Genomic DNA, 20,142 nt, shown 5'->3' on the forward strand with positions numbered 1-20,142 from the left:
TCCTGTCCTCCACAGACACAGGTACCTGCACCAGGTGCCAATACACTACCAGTACAGGGTACAAGGTACGGGTACAAGGAATAAAGTTCTAGACGCTGGAGGCTGGAGGCTAGAGGCTCTGATCTACATACTTACTTTTGCTTGATTATTGGGAAGACGCGCTGATGGCCGCTTGGGACGGGTGGGTAAAGCGACGGCAAACAGAGTGTGAGCGTGGATGTCCTTTTCAAGGGCGGGACCACATGGTCGACACGGCCAGGCGGACAACAGCGTATATGTACATGTGGATGGGCGTGGACGGGGGATTGAAGAAATTGGGGTTGTACTCTGATAACGGACGGGCCGACCGATCGATCGTAAATGGATGAGGGGTTATAAGTGAGATATTACTTATTGTACTTACTGTAAAACTGTAAAAAGTCAGCAAAACATATTTAGGTAGAGACAGAATACATACGTGTAGGTACGAGTACGGACACCCCTTTCAGTTTCAGGCTCGGTGGCTGACGGCAGAAGAGACCCAGAATATTTTACTGTACCTGTCAATCAGAGACTGTCGTGCCGTCTTTGTATCTCTTGGTTGTATTCGAGACATCCAGACTAAGTAAGTGGACAAGCAAGCCCTCAACATGGGTTCAATCCAGGGTCCCAGTGCAGGCCATACGGCAGAGTCGAATCGCAAGGTCATTGTCGCGGGTGCCCAGTTGGGCCCAATCAATGTCGACACCCCACGATCCGAGGCGATGGATCGCATGCTCAAGTTGATGGATGAGGCGCACCAGAAACACGCCAAGTTGATTGTCTATCCCGAAATCGCGCCCGTGACCTTCTTCCCTCGCCATATCCTCGAGGGTGATGAGCTGGAGCAATATTTCGAGCAGGAAGTGGATGGGGATGCCACCAAGGTCCCTACTATCAAACCTCTCTTTGACCGCGCTCGAGTGTACAAGATGGACGTGTACTTTGGGTATGCAGAACACGCCGCTGAGTCGGGCCCCGGCGAACATGTCCATTATAACACGGCTGTCTACTATTCCGGCGAGGCAGACAAGATTATATCGAAATACCGCAAAGTCCACCTCCCCGGGACGTTTGAGCCCTATGAACGGAAAGATGCGACCAACCAGCTGGAGAAGAGATACTTTCTTCCGGGGAATCTGGGCTTCGAGGCCTTTCGGGCGCCCGGATTGGTCCCTGGTGCGCTGAAGCAAAAGTCGGGCGCAAAAGCCAACGAGGCCGACAGTCTGGGCAAAGGCGACCCCATCGTCGGCATGCTCATCTGCAACGACCGACGCTGGCCAGAGTCATGGAGGCCGTATGGCTTGCAGGGGGCGGAGCTGGTTCTGTGTGGATATAATACGACCGCCTGGGCGCCGGAACTGATTGGGACCAACAAGAAGATCTCGAGCCCGGAAAAGGCAAAGGCAGAAGCCCTGTTCCACAACAAGCTGTGCATCACGTACAACAGCTATGCCAACTCCTGTTTCAGCATCAACGTGGCCAAGTGCGGCGTGGAGGACGGCAAGTATCCGTTAATTGGCGGGAGTTGCATTGTCGACTGTGACGGGGAGGTGGTGGTGGAGGCGCAGACGGAAGACGACGAGCTCATTGTGGCCGAAATCGACCTGGGCATGTGCCGCCGCGGCAAGGAGAAGGTGTTTGCGTTTGAGAAGCACCGGAGGATTGAGCATTACGGGCGGATTGCGGAACAGACGGGGGTGATTGAGCCAGATCTGCTGTGAGTCTGAGATGGACGACAGCTATACAGAAAATGAGCACAAGAGGTGCGGTGCAGTCAGTAGGTGATGCGTAGGCAACTGGCAGTACCTAACAGCAGCTGCCTAGGTGTAGTGGTGCCCATATGCACCTCGTACATGTACCTGCCTAGGTACTCTTGCTCGGCGCCTTGGCCCAGATTCTCCTCTCCCACTCTTAACCAAAGGACACCACCGTTGAGCCTAGCCTAGTGACTGGCTAGGTTCGACAAGCACCGAGTAGGTACATTCTCTAGGCTAGTCACCCCTGGAAGGTCGGCAACGTGGCTGGCGACGTGCTGGGGCTAGTTCATCACTTGGCTGGCGACCCTCTCGTCTCCAGATCCTTGAATGATAAGCGGCACCCAAATATAGCTTAGGCATGTCCGACAGGCTCCAACGCCTCTAACCTCATTCTGCTTCCCCTGGAGATTACCCGGTTCAAGCTGTTTGATGCACAATTCCTCTTCCCCCGTCGATTACGCAGGTCAGCTGTCTGTGTTGTTGCGAGCCCGAAGGAATTAGACGAGAAAAAGCTAAGTTGAACTTCTCTCGTGGCCTTTTTTCTATTGTTATCATCTCATCCTCTTCTTCTCACCGTGTCTCCGTGTTCCCCCAACCTTGTACTCGGTACATCCTGACACTGACACCAAGATTCAGGGCAACCCCCGGAGCACAACACAGCCCATTCGAGTCAAGCACGTCATTATTGGCTTCTAACTGGCGTGCCGGAGGATAAAACAGGCTTGGTCCTAGTCCACAGCCAAAGCCAAAGCTCAAAACCCACTCTCACGACGCGAGGGCGGTAACGAAGGCCACTACAGCACCACAATAATTGCCAGCACCAGGCAAAACCTCGCTTAACAGGCCCGGAGGTCGAATCTTGCTGCTTTGGGTACATACCAAGGAAGGGGGGAAAAGGGACCAAGGAAAAAGACAAAAAAAAAGAAAGCCATGGCCGATTTACAACAACAATCGCCTCCCACCATCCTTCAACCTCAGCAAGAAGGACATCCTGTCTCCTTGCGGCCTGGCGGCTCGAGATCTGGCTCTCCCCAACCGCAGCAGGCTCTTCTCTCCAGCTACGAACAACTTGAGACCGATCCCGCCATGTCCTCCTATCAGCGTGTCCCATCAGCCGGCTCTGGCAATTTTGGATCTCAATCACCGCCTCCCCCCCAACAAGCACAGGCCATGGCGTCGTCGTCGGTCAACATGAATAGCTACACCAGTGCCCGTTTCCCCAGCCAGTACTTTCCACCCCAGTCTCCCACGAATGACCAATACAACCCTGCTGGCAATCCCTTCGCCGATGGGCCGGGGGGCTCACGCTCTCGAAGCAGCACCATCGGTCAGAACTACCCAATCGCCGTCGCGCCACCCATGCCAACCTCCCCTCCCCAGCAATCCGTCCAGCCGCTCTTTGCCCAGCACAGTGGCCACGCCGGTTCGTCATCCCGCCCAGTCTCCCGCTCCGCCGCTTCAAGTGGCCCCGGCTCAATGGGCGGGCCCATGCCCTCGATGCCCACAGGTAGCGGAGGGAGTGGTCCTAGCACCCGCCCCACCAGTGCTAAATCTCCCTTCTCGCCACCCGTCACCTCCCCTCCACGCAGCCGCCCACATCAGGTGTTATTGATCAACCCAAACTCGACACGCGCCATGACCGAGGCCATGCTCCAGTCCTTGCGACCCGTCATTCCCCAGGGAGTCGAAGTGACTGGTTACACCGCCCCCTACCCGGCACCGACGGCCATCGAGTCGACGACAGACGGAATCATGTCGACGGAAGCCGTGCTGCGAGACCTCGCCAAACACGCTGCGTCGAACGGCGAGACTGTACAGAACTACGACGGTATGATTGTCGCCTGCTTCAGCAAGCACCCGCTCATCGACGCCCTGCGCGAGTCTTACGACGTGCCCATCATCGGCATCATGGAGGCGAGTGTCTATGTGGCCCGCATGCTCGGTGGGCGCTTCGGCATCGTCGCCACTGCGCAGCGGTCCAAGATCAAGCAGGACGATGACATCGCGGCTTACGGACTCACACATTTCTACGTCGGGAGCGAAGCCACCCACCTCGGCGTTCTCGAGCTCGAGTCCCGCCCAAGAGAGGAGGTTGCCAAACGCGTCGCGCATTGTGCCCGCGCGTTGGTCATGAAGGGCGCCGACACCATCCTACTAGGCTGTGCGGGGATGACGGACATGGTGCGTGCGGCCAAGGACGCAGTCAGGGACGAAGACGGGCGCCGGACCGTCAACGTCATTGACAGTGTCGAGGCCGGCGTCATGATGATGAACAGCTTGATTGGCATGGGTATTCCGACCAGTAAGAAGGGCATGTACAAGGGAGAGAAAGAGGGCCGGAGAACACGAGGTCAGAATTGGCTATAAATTTTTTTTACAGAGGTAATATGCCACACAGTGCTTGCTTGCAGGGACTTTTTTTTCGGGTGTGAAATGGATGGATATCCAGGATATGCATGCATGTACGTCTTGTTGGATAACTGAATGAAGGAATGCAATATTCGATCAAAGGCAGGCAGAGAAGTGCTGTTGAACTGAGAAAAATGATTCTTTCTTGAGTCAAGATCTGACTTGGTCACTTGGTCACTTGTCCGCGTCTCTATACTTGCGTATCGTTTACAGAACAGATTGTCTGGATTTGTCTAGACACACTGCGACACGTACACCACATGGCACGAATACACGAGTAGGTAAGTAAGGAAAGGGTGGTGGCGGTGGAATAATGGACTTCTTGTTCTGGTGTTGGATATGCTTGCTTGCTTAATTGCTAGGTAATTAGGTAGGCATGTAGACATGTAGGTTACTAACTACTTGATTAGTACAAGGTACGTATGTATGCTATGTATGTAGGTCATAGATCATAGACATGCAGGGATTAGGGTTGGGCTAGGGCTCCAGTGGCCGACACCGCCGGTCCAGGTTACAGCCCCGTCATCTCGTGCCATTGAACTGGGTACCTATGTAGGTCTATCCGCGTCCGGTCCGGTCTATGCCTAGTGGTGAGGACCCGCTGCTCTCCTCTCACGGCCCGAGATGAGATAGATGCTGGCGCGCATGTCGAGGAGGGGGTCGTCGCTGGGCTGGACGCCGTCGATGCGAGGGACGGGGTCGAAGATGGTTGTGCGCTGTTTCTCGTCGTTGTCGTCGGCCACGGACTCGACCTTGATGGTGCCCAGCTTGACCAGGCGGCGCTCCTCGGGCCACTGGAGGGTCACGTCGTTCGTCGGGTCGCCGTCCTCGCCGACCTGGCCCCACAGCGTAAAGGAGGCGCCGCCGTCGATGATGCGCGTCTGGATCTCGTTGTGCAGGAACGCGGGGTCCTTGCCCTCGGCCTCCTCCTTGGTCAGGTGCGACTCCCCGGCGTCCGGCGTGATGCGGTACCGCACAAACGTGCCCGTGCCGTCGGCCGCGACGAGCTTGAACGCGTTGAGCCCGAAGTACTTCTCCGTCGCGAAGCTCGCCGGCGTGGGTTTCGGCGCGAGCACGAACGTCGCCGCCGAGGGCGTCTTGCTCAGATACACTTCGATGGGTGACGGTTTGGGGGCGTCCGGAGCCGCAGACGCACCGACGGCCTGGAGAAATTCGAGGAAATCCTCGCCCGTGCGCACGGGGAAGAAGGGTGTCGAGTGCGCAATGATGTCGGTGTGTTGACGGCGCCCGTCCTTCTCTGGCAGGACGAAACGGACGGCGATGCCGCGCGGGTTCGCGTCGCCCGCATTATCGGGGATCTGAGGAATCCCTGTCGAGTTTGAGAACCGGACGATGATGGGTGTGGAACTGGCGTTGAAGTGATGGGCCACGCTCAGAGAGCCGGCCTCTGAAGTAGGTGTGAATGTGCCATTGAGGAGAATGCCTCGAGCGTGGGCTGATGAGGTGTGTGGTTAGCCCCGACACAGACCAATTCTGCTGTACTGTATGTGGATACAGGAAATGGAATGAATACATACCTGGTCTGAAGCCCGGTGGTGTGTGAAACGCTCCTTGTAGCGTCTTGACCAGGGTTGCAGCGGTTTCGTTGGTCTTGTCGTTGGTAGAGAGAGGCATGTTGAGAATTGACTAGTACTGTAGTTGAATCTGTTGGAAATTCAGGAGGACTCTTGGTGCGTAAAGACAGGCAAGTTCTTCTTCTCCGTCGGCTCTCTTGTCCCTCGATTCCCTCCCACCATTCTCCCATGTTTATATAACCATCCTCTGAGTGTTTTTTCTCCCTGGAGAAATCCAAACCAGGATCCAGCCCAGCCCAGCATGCCAAATACCCAGCCAACATCAGTCAGCAGGCATGACGCGACGGACCAGTGAGGACAGCAGTATTACCATTCTCAGCTGCGCCGTTGCGCAGCCATTGGACGAGCATTGGGCGCGTCGTATTCCTAACTCGCTCAGGTTCATGCACAGGCTTAGTCAGTTGGACAACAGCACCCACCGCCCACCCACCAGCATCATGGCTAAGCTTATCGCTCCCCCCTCTTCGCAGGCGGTTGATTAGTTATAACCCACAATTTGTCAAATAGAACTCGGTGCCAAGTCGGTCCCTGAGGCTCCATGGTCTAATCCGACCGCGATGTTACCCCTCCCGGAGGCCGGTTCGTCTCTGTTTGTGGTCGAGGATGGGAAGGGGGAAAAGCCCCTCGATCGCGTGGGTGCCGGTCAATTTGAAATGGGAATTGCGTGCTCGGCGGTAGAACTGGGGGCTAATTGTGAACCCTAGACCCACGAGCTTTCTGTCACTTCCACTAGGCTTTGGATTGTCCTCAATCTCCAAGCGTCTAGATGCACAATGGGTATCGAGCCTGCTTGGAGGAAGGTGCCAATGACGGCTTTGGGGTATATGTGGTCTTCACATGCATGGCAATTCAATCAGTGGACGTGAAACCCGCAGTCTGAGTACTCCACCATACTGATGACGTCAATCCTTATCGATAAGAAATTGTACTTTTATCGGTAACGGAAAAATATAAACAATCTTCCTATAAACCAATCCTTGTCCGCCTAATTATGGTACAGGTTAGGTAATGGGAGGTTTGCTACTGCACTCGAGCAAGAGCGGGCAGGTCTACTTGATAGAAAAAAAATATTATTTTTGGTATGATTTCTCAACAATAACTGGTCGTTTGTCTCCGTAGACTATAGCCCACACTGCGTCGAGACAAATGGACCTATGGCAGAGACGGAAATTGCTGCATCTCTGCTTCCATGGTCGTCACTGCGAGCCTGACTCTATCAATGCTTCTCTCTCATTTTTGGTCCACATCCATCCTCAATGTATCTATCCATATCGTTCATTTCGTAAACGTATTCACCGGTAATCGATAGACATCGATCGTCCAGTACGGCCGTCTAGTGCCCTCCCATTGCTTGCTGCCATGGAGACCTGCAGGCACGGCGATATCTTCCCACGCGGTGTCAAATCCGGCCTGACGAAGGTCGATTTCCGCAACCTACCACATTCATTAGTTAGTCTGTTCTGCTGTAGATTGCTCCTTCTCAATACGCCTCCGGCTCGAAAGTGCAAGGAAATGCCCGCAAGTCATAACATACCTTGGTATACACATCGTAGCAGATCTGGCGGTCCGCTCCCAGTCCGTTGTACCATCCGAATTTCCCCGTCGGGCTCAGCAGCTGGACGACGTACTCGGAAAAGAACTCCTTCAGGGCCTTGTAGTCCTCGGCAAAGGTATCGTAGTAGATCGCATCGAGTTGTACGGTGCCCTTCTCGAGCAGTTCTGGTAGCACGTCCTGCCACCTCCCCTCGTGGATGATGACGTTGGGCTTGTCGTACCAGCCCTGGTCGCGTAGCCGCTGGAGCACTTGAGGATGTGCCTCGACAATGTGATGTTCGGACGGGCTGTGTGTCTGGATGGCTGTGTCGACGATGCCCATGCCGTGGCCCACGTTCATCACCTTGAGGCCGGGCTTGGGGATCAGGGTCTCGGCGTGGCGCTGCATGATCTGAGTCTCCCAGTCCATCATCACCGCGTTGTCACTCTCGTCCAACAATATGCCGGGCTTGTACCGGAGTTGGCTCTTCAAGTATGCTCGGTTATCGAGCGAGACGTCATCAAGCGGTTTCTCTTCGGTCGCCTGCTCGACTCCGTGGCCTTGTCCATCAGAAAGTTTCCGCCTCTTCGATGCTGGAATTGTGTCACCTGTCTCCTCGTTATCGTCGCCAACATCATTTTCGTCCTCATCCTCGTCCTCGTCCACGTCCAATCCAAGGCTCTCAAGCTTGGAGAAGAGAAGTTCAGCCCGCACACCAGCATCCACCATCATGTCGTAGATCTTCCTCTGCCCAAGCCGAAGCGCAATGCACCCTGGTGTCTCGTCCTCACCGTTCAAATCGTTCCAGATGGCACCGTTCTCCAGAAGCAACTCCACTGTCCTAATCGCGTTTGCATCCGCCTCTTTCCCATCCTCAGCGTTTCCGCATGCCGCAATCGCAGCGTGGAGCGGGGACGACGCTACAGGTGCAGAGGCATCCTGCACATTCGCCGACCCGTCTTTGAGCAGGACCTCCAGGGCAGCCACGTCGTGTCGAGCTGCAGCGGAGATGATGCGCCTGGCGAGGAGGACGTCTCCTTCCGAAGTTTCTTCTGCCATCTTCGCTTACCAGTTGTTATGTCTGGGAATGTCTGATCTGAAGAAGAATGTCTGCCCAAGAGGTATCAGGTGTGTCGGAGGTGGATTGGAATTTTTCCCACATACGAGTTCTGATGTAGTAGGTGAGGCGATGGTTAGTGGCTGCTAATTTACTATCTACTAACCTATTATGGATGGAAGAGTGGCGTTAATGAGTATTTACCCTACATCTGCCACCTGCTTAGGTCATAAGAGTGGAAACACTCATCGCTCAGTTGCCCAATCGCCCTTCACTCACATCTATGTAGGACATATAAGCCCTATCCATCCTCTTATTACAGCGCTACAGGAGGACAGAGTATAGACACCGAACCGAAAAGGCTGGACAGCCGTGGCGCTCTCGAAAATTTCTCCCTCTACATGCGATGTGACTCCCTGCTGCTTTTATAAAGTGATACCCGTGGCAGTGCTCAAACCCACGACGCTCGGATCGGGCTGTAAAGATGCCCTTCCTTCAGAACAGGATCCGGACCAGACCTCCAGAATAGAAACCGACAACTATTAATATCGACTTTCTGACAATGTTCCACCCGTGAGAGCCTAACAAGTCCGGCCGCGCGCTTGATCTGACCATACTGAGGGTGAAAGACATCTCATGAGAGCCTCGTGGCCTGATGGTCGCACTGCCAGATCAGTTAATACAAGATCTATTTATGGTCCGAGGTACGAGTTCCCTAATTGTTATACTCTAGGAGCTGGTCTCCGTCAATACCACTTTTTTGGTGCTTGTGCCCGCTGCAGCAGTCGCAGGGATCCTCCCCTTGTACTGCGGAATCCACTCATTCTCGAATTTACCTCTCGGCTGTCTGAGGCTGTTCTTGACCCTCTTTACAAACGTCCCGAGGCTTTTCTCGCCGACGACGCCACCCTCGTCCCTGGCCCAGACCACCTGGCCTCTCACAATCGTGTACCTTGGCCAGTTCCCGAACCGCACGCCCTCAAATGGTGTGTAGTCGCACGTATGGTGTAGCATTTCGTTGGTCAGGTCAAACGGCTGGAATGTAGAGCCGGGTTTGCTGTCGTTGTACCAAATGGTGATGTCGGCATCGTATCCAGCAGCCAGTGTGCCCTTGGTGTTCAAGCCGTACAGTCGTGCAGGATTGGTCGAGGTAACTTCTACGTACTTTTGAATGCTGATCCGACCGTCCTGTACGCCCTTGAAGACCAGCGGGCACCGCGTCTCTACGCCAGGAAGACCATTGGGGATGTCTGTGAATCTAGAAACCCCGTCCTTCAGCCCCATCTGCTTACCCAGTGGGTGTTGGAACGAGAACGGGCAATGGTCCGAGGAGACGGTTGTAAATGTCCCGTTAGCGATCCCCTCCCACAAAGCATTGAGATCATCGTCGCTGTCCCTCAGTGGCGGGCTGCACACGTATTTCGCGCCTTCGAAGTTTTCGCCTCGTAGGCGATCCTTGAGCAGGTACAGATACTGCGGACAAGTCTCGGCGTGTATGGGCAGGAGTTTCGTCTGCGCCTCGCGGATATGTCGTGCGGCGATCGCGGACGAGATGTGCACCAGCAGGATCGGTGTGTCCATTAACCGTGCAAGCGAGATGGCACGATACGTCGCTTCGTCTTCGGCGACTTTGGGCCGTGCGATAGCGTGGTAGTACGGATCGCCCTTCTTCTGCTCATAGAGCTGTTCGATAATCATCTCAATCATGTCCGCATTCTCGGCATGCATCATCGTCGTCATGCCTAAAGCCCGGGTGGCGAGCATGATGTCCAGAATTTGACGGTCGCGGAGCTTCAGGGGATCATAAGTCATGTAGAGCTTCACCGAAGTTATGCCCTGTTCCACCAGAGTGGGAAGCTCTTCCTCGACGATAGATTTAGTTGGGTTTGTTAAAATCATGTGGAAACTATAGTCACAGTAGGAGAGCCCTGCTGCCTTTTCGAGCTCAGGTCAGAAAGCTGTACAAATCAAAGGGCACTTGAGACTCACCTTCTTGTGGTACGCCTCCACTACAGGAAGTACACTTTCGTCCGTCTTCTTCTGGAAAGCGAACGCCACAACTGTGGTGGTGCCACCAGCAATAGCACTCCTGGTTCCATTTTCGAAGTTATCGCCCAAAGCGCCGTTGATGTGCTGATCCAGGTGGACATGAGTATCGACACCACCCGGGGTTACATATGCACCATCAGCGTCGATAACTCGCGCTGCCGTGAAAAGCCCTTGAAGAGCACCAATGCAAACAATTTTTCCATTCTTCACGGCAATATCAGATGCTGGCGGATAGATCAAGTCACTTGAAGAGACCTGTGACTAACTGTGAGCAACGACTTGATCTTCAAGATACTTGTCGACCTACAATGACTCCATTTGTGACCAGGAGGTCGCACTCCAGGGCCGGAGGTGCATAGCTACCCATTGGTAGGGTATGTCAAGGCCGAAAGTTGACTGTTTGCTTGTCTCTTGATGATGCCGTAGCTGGTGACTTGAAAATTGAAGAACTTTTGGCAACACGAAGCACCCAGAGCCCGCACCAATGGTGGTGAGAAACCGACAAGTCCATTTTTGTTTCTCGCACGACCCATTGTACGACTTCCACCTTCGGGACTTGTCCTGACTGTCGGAATTGCCGATAAATCCCGTTAGGAACTTCGTGAATCAATGTGCAATTCGAAACCCGAAAGTATATAGCAGATACCTGATAAGCTTGATGGCGATTGGTCAATATACAGGCTCATATCTGATTCTGGACGTTGCCGGGAACTTGATCGGCCATTCTCCGCTAGCGCTGCGCGTTCCTCCGTGATCACTTTTCGGTGTTAGACAGAGGAATTGATGCTCTGTTGACCGATAATTTGCTGTTATTGGATTCTCACAGTTATCGCGGACTTGACCATCCGACTCCCATGGACTCCAAACGACTCCAAGGTGGAACTTTGTTTCGCACGTGGGACTCCAGATGGTATACTTGGCCAGGCGGGCCAGGGGCAAGGGACATGCTTGCCCAGCCTTGCTAAGTGCCGACTTGCGAGTTTGGATCAGGTGAAAGGCTTTGATCTGTGAGAATTTAGTTCTGGGACCCCGTTTTATGCCAGATATGCGCCCGAGTGAACGACGGTCTTGAGCGGTTGTTATCAACCGCCTTCGATAAGGTCCACCAGAAGTCGTCCGTCTAGGCCCTTGTCTTGCTGGTTGGAGAAAGATAAGTTGCCCGGGTCCGTAGAATGCTTTGTGTAGACCCTATATAAGGAGGCAATCCGACGATCGGCCCAAGTCCGAACGTGGTTTTGGAGGGAAGACTGGCTCAGCACATCATTCCTTGACAAGAGCTCTATTGCACAAACAACCCAGCCATGGGGTTCAAACATTTTTGGGACGAGCATGTAGTGCTCAAACCGCATCCTGGCTCCTTTGGGGCAGATGACCCTGATGCGATCAAATACACCAACGAGGACATGGACCCGATCAAACGAAAAGATCGAACGTATGAGTGGTACCAAATGGGACTGTTTTGGATAGCCGAAGGTTTCAACGCAGCACAACTGGAAGTATCAAGCTCAGCCTTCTCTCTCGGATTGAACCCAGGGCTCTGTGTGGTGGCGTGCTTGATTGGGAACATTATCGTCTCCATTCCCTGCGCTGCGTCCGGATATCTAGGTAGCAAGCTGGGAACAAACTTTCCTGGCACAGTCAGAGCGTCGTTCGGTATGTTAGGGTCCAAATGGGCCATGGTCGTGAGAGGGGTGCCCTGTATCATCTACTACGGCATCCAAGTCAGTCTCGCTGGTCAAGCTGTCCAAGCCTGCACTACAGCCATCTGGCCGTCTTTCGCTCACTGGGAAGTCAACGCAATTCCAGCCTCGGCCAACGTGACGGCGCAACAAATTTTGTGCTTCTCCATCTTCTGGTTGATATCGTTGCCGTTCCTGTACCTGCCGATCAAGACACTGCGATACCTGTTCATTGTCAAGAGTGTTCTGGTGCCTCTTTTCTGGGTGGCCCTGTTCACATGGTCAGTGACTGCTGCGCGCGGTTGGCCTGAAGTTTGGAGAGCACCGAGCAAGCCCCTAGACGGATGGAGCGTGGGCTATCTTTTCGGTATATGCGTCAACGCAGCAATTTCTGGTAACGCTACTTTCGCTGTCAACATCATGGACATATCGCGGCACTCAAAGAACGACAGAGCGGCATGGGCTACTCAGCTATTCGCCTTGCCTGTGCTGGTGACCTTGACCGAATTCCTCGGCTGCACCATGGCGGTGGCCTCGTCCGTCGTATACGGCGAGGTGCAATGGAATCCTTTGGTGGTGATCAACAACTTCGATAATCGGGCTGGGAAGTTCTTTGCGGGTGCCTGCTTCATCTTCTTCAACATCATGACCAACGTCACGGGTAACTCGGTCCCTCTGGCCAACGACTTGACGGGATTGTTCCCCAAGTACATCAACATTCGCCGCGGACAGTTCATCTGTGCGGTGATATCGTTCGCCATCTGTCCATGGGAGATTCAAGCAAAGGCGACCACCTTCTTGGCATTCTTGGGTGCATATACGTTGTTCCTCGGTGCGACAACAGGAGTAATCATGATGGATTACTTCTGGGTCCGTCGCGGATACGGGATCAACATTTCGCATCTCTTCAAACCCCGGGGTATCTATTGGTATAAGTATGGGTGCAATTGGCGGGCATTCGTCGCTTGGTTTGTGGCCATCGCTCCGCTCTTCCCAGGGATGCTATTCTCAATGGGTGTACCGGTTCACAATCGAGGCATTCTCAATATGTACTCGTGGAATTACGTCCTCGTGGTCGTCTTCTCCGGCTTGGTGTATTTCATTTGCACGACCCTCTCGCCCGTACCAGTCAGACCGGATGACGGTGAGGAGGACTACGGCAAGTTGTATCTCCTCGACGGGTTGGAGGTAGCAAGTGAGAGCAGGACACCGACAGAGTATACCGACCGGGACATTGAGAAGAGTGAAAAGATCGTTTCCGAGACGCATGTAACTCCGGCGGCAATACAAACAGTAGGATGAATTGTGGGAGGAGGTTGACCACGCATGTATGAAGACAATCAAGACGCTGTAGACGCATTTCTAGAGAAAGACCAAGTTTGCCAAGCCCGTCGTTGTTAAGCTTGGCTGGCACTTAATAATCACGCCGGTGTTGCACATTTGGGTGACATTACAGGTCTCGATCAATGACATGTGCTCCAATCTGCCAGCAGTGATCCCGTAATACTTGCCTCCCCATTATGCTGTCCCATATTTGGTCAATTGAGGGGATCCTTCACTCGGCGGTGCACTGAACCTGGTCTGCACGTAGACTTTCTGGAGACCCTTCTCACGCGCATCGTACCGCTTGTACACTTCCTCCAACTCTTCCAATAACACACGATGGCTGACCATCTGCAAGACATCCAAGCTACCATCTTGTATCTTCTTGAGGAGATCTTCCCAGTACAAGTGCACGGGGGCTTGGCCGTTGCCGATCAGCCGAATACCACGTTCCATGAGCGACCCGATATTGAAGTGATTCGTGTAACCAACATACACGCCTGTGATACCGCAGCGGCCAAAGTTCTTGACGCTCATGATCATCTCGTTGACGATTTCCGAAGTGTCTGTCTCAGCACCAAGGAGCAGCTCGAAGTAATGCGCCCAGCCCTTGGCATACTCGCCCGCCACACATTCAATGGCGACATCGGGACCCTGGTGTTCCATCTTCTTCAACGTTGAAACAATGTTTTCGCCCTTGGGAAGGTCGGTAAAGTTGATTGTCTCAACCTTGGGGAGCTTGGATTTGACAAAGTCGAGGCGCCATGATGCCTCACCGCCATCGATGATGATCACACGTTTAGCACCGCACATGAACGACATGGCTGCACACATCTGGCCGATGGGACCTGCGCCCCAGATAGCGACCACATCACCTTCCTTGACTCCCGTGTCGACGACGGCATTCCATGACGTGCTCAACACATCCGAGAGGTAGAGGCCTTTTTCATCAGGCACGTTGTCAGGCAGCTTCAAAAGGTTGGTATCGCCGTAAGCAACACGGACGTATTCTGCTTGCCCACCAGCATAACCACCGGTGAAATGTGAGTAGCCCAGCATGCCCGCCGTGCGACCGCCATACATGATGTTTTCGATCTTGTTGTCATTGGTCTTCTCGCATTGGCTGCTCAATTTCCGTTTGCAGTACATGCAGCTGCCGCATGCGATCTGAAAGCTGCACACCACGCGGTCGCCCGGCTTCACTTTGCTGATCTTCGGGCCCACGCTGTCCACCACGCCACAGAACTCGTGGCCGAGAATATCGCCCTTCTGAAGCTCAACCACCACACCGTGGTAGAGATGCAGATCCGAACCACAGACCGTCGACCCTGTGACTTTGACAATAACGTCCGTGTCTTCAATTTTTGCAGGTTTGAAAGTCTCGACGACTTTTACGCTGTTCTTTCCATTCCACACAAGTGCTTTCATCTTTTCACCAGAAGGGTCCGCATATTTTTCCACATCTCTCGAAGGATTGGTGAGGTTCTGTTCAGTAGTAGCATCGCCTGTATGGCCGATGATCTTTTCAACAACGGCTGCTGCTTGGGAAAGTGCCATGGTGAGGATGTGCGAAGGTTATCTGTGCTAGTCAAATACTTCTGAGGGCCAGGAACTGTGGTAAGGGACAGGGAGAGGTCTAGAAATGCGCAATTGCTTTGGTTCTATGAGTTCCCTCATTACAAGCCGAATTGGGGGACTCGTTCACCGTTGATGTTTTCATCATGACATCACGTACTCAGACACGCCACCAGCTCATGGGTGCTCGACCCCCGGCTGTGGTCACCCGACTGGGAGGTCTATGAGATAATAATTTGTCGGAGGATGTTTCCGCTGCAAGCGATCTGGAACTGCGGATAATGATTGTAGAGTTGTGAGGATTTGCTCGAGATCTATCCTTTCAAGCCAGCCATATCGAATTCTTTCGTTCGGGGCATCCACTTCCCGACCCGAGGATCTTCTCAGTGAAAGTCAACTTGAATGTTTCAGGCTGTGGAAGAGTCGCGATGGCGGGCTCGGAGAGTGGGGTGCTGCCATCCATAATGAAGTGTTCGTGTTGGGTGTTCATTTGTTTACCAGGAAGAGTTTGACATTGGACTCGGCGACCGCAGGCTGTTTCTTAGGGAGGCACGTGATGCTTGTTAGGAGTGATCCTGCAGGGGTTGGAGGGGCAGATGGTGCAGGTACAAGGCTCGGCAGCGACAAACCCGCGTTTTCAGGGCGGCCATGGGGCGAACTGTCAGTGGCTTGGGCTGATGCGGGTCAGTGACAGGCCTACGTAGACATCAACATCCGAGATCCAAGAAATCAACACCTGCGACGAAATACCTACCCAGCAGTAGTCACTCTCATTCTGACGCGACATCCTCATCGTTGGCAAAATATTTCTTTCGCTATTCACATCTATCTTATCGACAGCCCATCGATCATCTAGTACGCCAACAGTGCATCGCAATAGAATTCCTGCTAGATTGAGCAACTCACATTCAGCCAGCCCTTTCAATCCGCATCCCACAGGCGTCTTACTGTCTTAGCCCCCCTTCTGCCTGTCCAGGCTTCGATTTCCTCGAGCTCAGCCTCCTTTCACAGTTCATCTCGCCGAAATCGACGCTAGAGGCGATGCTTGCCTGAGTCTCAGTTGGTGGAGTTCTCAGAATGTCACCGCCTGGGTGACAGCGGAATACGAGCACAAGCCGTGATCACCACTCATCCACCCGCGCATTCGAACTTCAGAGAATGAACTTTCAGCGATAACCACAGCAGAGAATATGGAGCAAGGAACAGATGCTGCTTCAATAAAACCTGTCTCTTCCCTGAGATCTCACTTCGAGGGTCTTAAAGTCAACCTCCCGCAGCCTGACAACCGTGGCAGCATCCCTGCATCTCCGCAAGCATTGAAACCGATCGACAGGCCCAGTCCACTGCCACCTCAGAGAGCCTCCTTCGATCTATCTCGGCCGACATCGCCATGGGCAAGTGCAGGAGGAGGGCATACCAACTACGCAGGACCACAAACTCCCGTCAAGGGCACCGAATCACCCCCCAAATATGGCCACCGGCGGCCCATGTCCATGCTCCTGCAGTCCTCCCCACAGCTGACTCCGTCTGTGAAGATAGACTCTCCGCAGTCACCTCCGCGCACGTTCTTTGAGCGAAGCTCTTCCAGATCTCCTGAGCGGGTGGACAATACTCCTTTTGGAAAGGTGCGCGAACTCATATCCCAACACTCGAGTCGCTCTTCAACCCCGGCACCTCGAGGGCCTAGTGCAGATCGCTCGGACACGGCGAAGACGCTGGATCCTGCACACTCTGGTACTGAATCGCACGACGAAAAACCGAAAGCCGGTCCTCCTCCGGTCAATCGAGCGGACAAGCCCAAGATTCCTGCCAAGCCATCTGTGATGTCTGTCCCAGCAGGTAATGTGCTGCACCCAGAGGTTCGAAGACCTTCATTCGAAGCACGAGTATCACCGTTCAGCACGCCGCCGAGCAGTGATGAAAACTCTCCAGCGCAAAGTCCAGACATATCGGTCCCATCATCGACCAAACCCTTGGCCCCTGCAACAGTTCCGGCCAAAGTGGCCCAGTCTCAAGTTCCTTCTTCTGAGGCAAATTCTGTGCGCCCAAAGGATGCTCGAATGTTTGGATTCTCAACCACGTCGTCCGTGCCCGAGAGAAAGGACCCTAGGACTTTGGGCTTTACAGCACCTGAGCCACGACCACCAAGTCACGGAGCAACCCTACCGTCAAGAGCAAATACCGTCTCCGAGAAGCCTACTAGAGACCCTCGTGAGCTGGGCCTATCAAATGGTAAAGCAGCACAGCGCCACGTTTCAGAGACCATGCGACACACACCTCCACCTCCATCACAGGTCGCTCCCGCACAGCCTCCACGGACGAACACCATACGTGATGCTCGTCTGCTTGGCTTTTCTAGTGCCCAGCCTTCGTCAGTGGAAAAGATAGCGGAAGAAGAACCACACCCTAGTCTACCTCCTCGAAGGAACATTGAACCTCCTCCGCGTCCATCCAATGAGTCGAAGAATACGTCACGGCCTCTACAGCCACCAAGCCATGTGGCGACACCAGACCGTTCCAAAAAGCCTCCGTCTGCCCAGCAACTGTCACGTGCACCCACTTTACCTGTCGACTTACATTTCCCTCCGCCACCGAAGCGTACTAGTGTCGATGAGCGCGTGCTCCATCAGCCAACGTCAACACAGAGGTCTCAGACGTTTGCTGGGGATTTCTCGAGGCGTCCCTTAGCAAACATGAATGCCGAAGACTCCGATGAAGCAGAGGAGCCGCTTGAAGAGCCTACCACCTCTCGATCCGAGTACCCGGATGCTACTCATACCAATCGGCGGCCTCCGTTCAGTAAAAGCAGTTTTTGGGAGATAGGCACGAAGTCGGACTCCCGGCTTGCTGAAGTTTGCGGACAATATTTGTGTACGGCTGGCTACGTGACTCGTGTATTTGATATGTCTTCAGGAGAGCAGATCATGAGCATTAACCACGGCGAAACAGTCAAGGTGACGGCTGTGGCCTTCAAGCCTGCAGGAGATCTCGCAAACGAGGGAACAAGACTATGGCTAGGTTTGAATACTGGCGAGTTGATGGAGGTCGATGTTGCGACACATACCGTGATGACAACCAATTCGTCACACAATCGTCGAGAGATTGTGCGCATACTCCGGAACCGAAGGGACTTGTGGACAATCGATGACGATGGGAAACTTTTTGTGTGGAAGGCCGATGAGACAGGCGTCCCCAATCTCAAATACAGCCATATTTCCCACAAAGTTCCACGGGGACATACGTTCTCCCTGGCAATTGATGGCAAACTCTGGTATGCTTCAGGGAAGGAAATACGAATATACAAACCAGGAAATGAAAGCTCATTTGCTGCCTTGACATCACCATTGTCGCAACATGGGAACGGGGACGTCACCTGCGGAACATACTCGAACGAAGATAGAGGAAGAGCATATTTCGGTCACATTGACGGGCGAGTGTCGATATACTCGACCAAGGACTATTCTACTATCGCCAACGTCAAAGCCAGCGACTACAAAATTAACAGCCTGGCTTTTGTGGGAGGCCAATTATGGGCTGCATTTAAAACAGGAATGGTCTATGTCTATGACACTTCCAGCTCGCCCTGGAAGACCCAGAAGGATTGGAAAGCGCACGACGGACCCGTTACTCAACTCCTCTTCGATCCAAGCAGTGTTTGGACCCTTCAACAATTGCAAGTTGTCACGATCGGACATGACAATTTTGTAAGGCTTTGGGACGCTGCCCTCGAAGACGATTGGATCGAAATGGAGATGCAGCGCCGCAGTAGCGAATATTGCAAATTTCGAGACGTCCGAGCCGCCGTTGTCACCTGGAATGTCGGTGCGTCGACGCCTTCCAATCTCCGCGACGATTTCATTATGGAAGCAATCCACGCACACGATCCACCGGAGATCCTGGTATTTGGGTTTCAAGAAGTAGTTGATCTGGAGGATCGTGCTGTGACTGCAAAGAGCATTTTTGGATTCGGCAAGAAGAAGGATACCGTCAAGACGGAACAACACCAGAGTCGTGTTTATCGCGAGTGGCGAGACTATCTCAGCAAAGTCATTAGCCGGTCCACCAGCAGACACTATGAATACTCGGAACTTCACCTCTCCAGCTTGATCGGGCTATTCCAGTGCGTGTTTGTCAGGCAAAGCGAGCGGCCAAACATCCGAAACCTCCAAGCTGCGAGTGTTAAACTCGGGTTGAAAGGCCGCTATGGTAACAAAGGAGCACTCGTGACCCGTTTCATATTGGACGACAGCTCTGTATGCTTCATCAATTGCCACCTTGCAGCTGGCCAGACTCACACGTCACATCGGAACAACGACGTCGCAGCCATCTTAGAAGCCGAAGCTCTGGATGCAGAACGTGACCCTGAGGTGCGCAGTTCGATTTATATTGGAGGCGGTGACGGAACACAAATCCTTGACCATGAAATATGCATTCTGAACGGTGACTTGAATTACCGCATAGATGCTATCCCGCGAGACGCTGTCATCAACATGATCAAGCGCAACGAACTGGATACACTTCTGAAAAAGGACCAGATTATGCTTTCGCGTCGGCGTGTCTCAGGGTTCCGTTTGGCCCAGTTCGTCGAGTTACCTATCACTTTTGCACCCACATACAAATACGACGTGGGAACAGATGACTATGACACCTCGGAGAAGAAGCGCGCGCCAGCATGGTGTGATCGACTCCTCTATCGTGGTCCAGGACGGATAGAGCAGCTGGAATATCGCCGCCATGAGGTGCGAACGAGCGATCATCGGCCTGTCAGTGGTGTCTTTCAACTCACGGTGAAGACAATCGATGCGCTAAAGCGCACCAAAGTCAAGGAGGATTGCTTTGAGAAATTCACCGAGGTACGCAGGAGGATGGCGGAAAAGGCGAGCGTCGAGTACTTGGTTACGGTGTTGGGCGTCGCCGAGCAGGAAGCTAAGCGGCTCATAACAGCCAGATGAAGTGATGATTGATGCTAGTATTCGACATGAAAAAGTGGTATAGTGAGGGCGCTGGAAGCAAAGGAATTTATCGGTTCGATTAGAAGAACCGGGGAAGAACGGGATATCAACTGGGCTCACCATGTCTGTTGGCTTTGCGGGTGACATTAGGAACGGGTTGTCGCCATACGTGAGCCCCTTGTATAATGGGA

The 20,142-nt window shown here is 53.4% G+C and overlaps 8 protein-coding genes across 8 annotated transcripts; 4 read left to right on the forward strand and 4 right to left on the reverse strand.

Moving 5' to 3' along the window:
- Positions 1-629: 629 nt before the first annotated feature.
- On the forward strand, positions 630-1,742 carry Z517_06193 (uncharacterized protein; the record flags this gene model as incomplete). The annotated part of the gene is made up of 1 exon (XM_013427935.1): positions 630-1,742. One exon carries the CDS (start codon positions 630-632, stop codon positions 1,740-1,742), a length of 1,113 nt encoding a protein of 370 aa, XP_013283389.1.
- A 966-nt stretch (positions 1,743-2,708) lies between these two features.
- Z517_06194 (uncharacterized protein) lies at positions 2,709-4,145 on the forward strand (the record flags this gene model as incomplete). Its single annotated transcript, XM_013427936.1, has 1 exon — positions 2,709-4,145. The coding sequence occupies one exon, from the start codon at positions 2,709-2,711 to the stop codon at positions 4,143-4,145; it is 1,437 nt and encodes a 478-aa protein (XP_013283390.1).
- Positions 4,146-4,771: 626 nt separating this feature from the next.
- Positions 4,772-5,822, reverse strand: Z517_06195 (uncharacterized protein; the record flags this gene model as incomplete). The annotated part of the gene is made up of 2 exons (XM_013427937.1): positions 4,772-5,643; positions 5,726-5,822. 2 exons carry the CDS (start codon positions 5,820-5,822, stop codon positions 4,772-4,774), a joined length of 969 nt encoding a protein of 322 aa, XP_013283391.1.
- Positions 5,823-7,057: 1,235 nt separating this feature from the next.
- Z517_06196 (uncharacterized protein) lies at positions 7,058-8,375 on the reverse strand (the record flags this gene model as incomplete). The annotated part of the gene is made up of 2 exons (XM_013427938.1): positions 7,058-7,216; positions 7,317-8,375. 2 exons carry the CDS (start codon positions 8,373-8,375, stop codon positions 7,058-7,060), a joined length of 1,218 nt encoding a protein of 405 aa, XP_013283392.1.
- A 727-nt stretch (positions 8,376-9,102) lies between these two features.
- Positions 9,103-10,789, reverse strand: Z517_06197 (dihydropyrimidinase; the record flags this gene model as incomplete). The annotated part of the gene is made up of 3 exons (XM_013427939.1): positions 9,103-10,308; positions 10,363-10,677; positions 10,730-10,789. 3 exons carry the CDS (start codon positions 10,787-10,789, stop codon positions 9,103-9,105), a joined length of 1,581 nt encoding a protein of 526 aa, XP_013283393.1.
- Positions 10,790-11,723: 934 nt separating this feature from the next.
- On the forward strand, positions 11,724-13,403 carry Z517_06198 (uncharacterized protein; the record flags this gene model as incomplete). Its single annotated transcript, XM_013427940.1, has 1 exon — positions 11,724-13,403. One exon carries the CDS (start codon positions 11,724-11,726, stop codon positions 13,401-13,403), a length of 1,680 nt encoding a protein of 559 aa, XP_013283394.1.
- Positions 13,404-13,619: 216 nt separating this feature from the next.
- Positions 13,620-14,981, reverse strand: Z517_06199 (uncharacterized protein; the record flags this gene model as incomplete). Its single annotated transcript, XM_013427941.1, has 1 exon — positions 13,620-14,981. One exon carries the CDS (start codon positions 14,979-14,981, stop codon positions 13,620-13,622), a length of 1,362 nt encoding a protein of 453 aa, XP_013283395.1.
- A 1,208-nt stretch (positions 14,982-16,189) lies between these two features.
- Z517_06200 (uncharacterized protein) lies at positions 16,190-19,951 on the forward strand (the record flags this gene model as incomplete). Its single annotated transcript, XM_013427942.1, has 1 exon — positions 16,190-19,951. One exon carries the CDS (start codon positions 16,190-16,192, stop codon positions 19,949-19,951), a length of 3,762 nt encoding a protein of 1,253 aa, XP_013283396.1.
- Positions 19,952-20,142: the final 191 nt, after the last annotated feature.

Source organism: Fonsecaea pedrosoi (genome assembly GCF_000835455.1).
Source record: "Fonsecaea pedrosoi CBS 271.37 unplaced genomic scaffold supercont1.4, whole genome shotgun sequence".
Lineage (NCBI taxonomy): Eukaryota > Fungi > Ascomycota > Eurotiomycetes > Chaetothyriales > Herpotrichiellaceae > Fonsecaea > Fonsecaea pedrosoi.